This window comes from Nestor notabilis, unplaced genomic scaffold (genome assembly GCF_000696875.1).
Source record: "Nestor notabilis isolate BGI_N333 unplaced genomic scaffold, ASM69687v1 scaffold19598, whole genome shotgun sequence".
Classification (NCBI taxonomy): Eukaryota; Metazoa; Chordata; class Aves; order Psittaciformes; family Psittacidae; genus Nestor; species Nestor notabilis.
This window is the reverse complement of record NW_009938961.1, coordinates 1,022-1,269: the sequence shown is the minus strand read 5'-3', so window position 1 is coordinate 1,269 and position 248 is coordinate 1,022. Positions and strand designations below refer to the sequence as shown.

The following is a 248-nucleotide window of genomic DNA, read 5'->3' as shown; positions in this document are numbered from 1 at the left end:
GGTTGTTCCCGCTGGGCCTGAAGATGAACTCCTCCAACTACAACCCCCAGGAGATGTGGAACGCCGGCTGCCAGCTGGGTGAGACCCCTGGGGACACCCCCTGGGCCCCCCTGGAGCCACCACCTGCGCTGACACCCATCCCCTGTCCCCACAGTGGCACTGAACTTCCAGACGCCGGGATACGAGATGGACCTGAACACTGGGCGCTTCCTGGGCAACGGGGGCTGCGGGGCCGGGCTGCAGCCCCC

General features: G+C 67.7%; 1 protein-coding gene across 1 annotated transcript in view; it reads left to right on the top strand.

Annotated features, from left to right (window-relative positions):
• LOC104409683 (1-phosphatidylinositol 4,5-bisphosphate phosphodiesterase delta-3-like) overlaps positions 1–248 on the top strand; it is a gene marked incomplete at its 3' end in the record, with an annotated part of 5,373 nt that overhangs the window by 4,417 nt on the left and 708 nt on the right. The window contains 2 exon segments of the mRNA XM_010019620.1: positions 4–78; positions 155–248. The exon segment at positions 155–248 is cut by the window's right edge and continues 8 nt beyond it. Of these exon segments, the coding sequence (XP_010017922.1) occupies positions 4–78; positions 155–248 (169 nt within the window).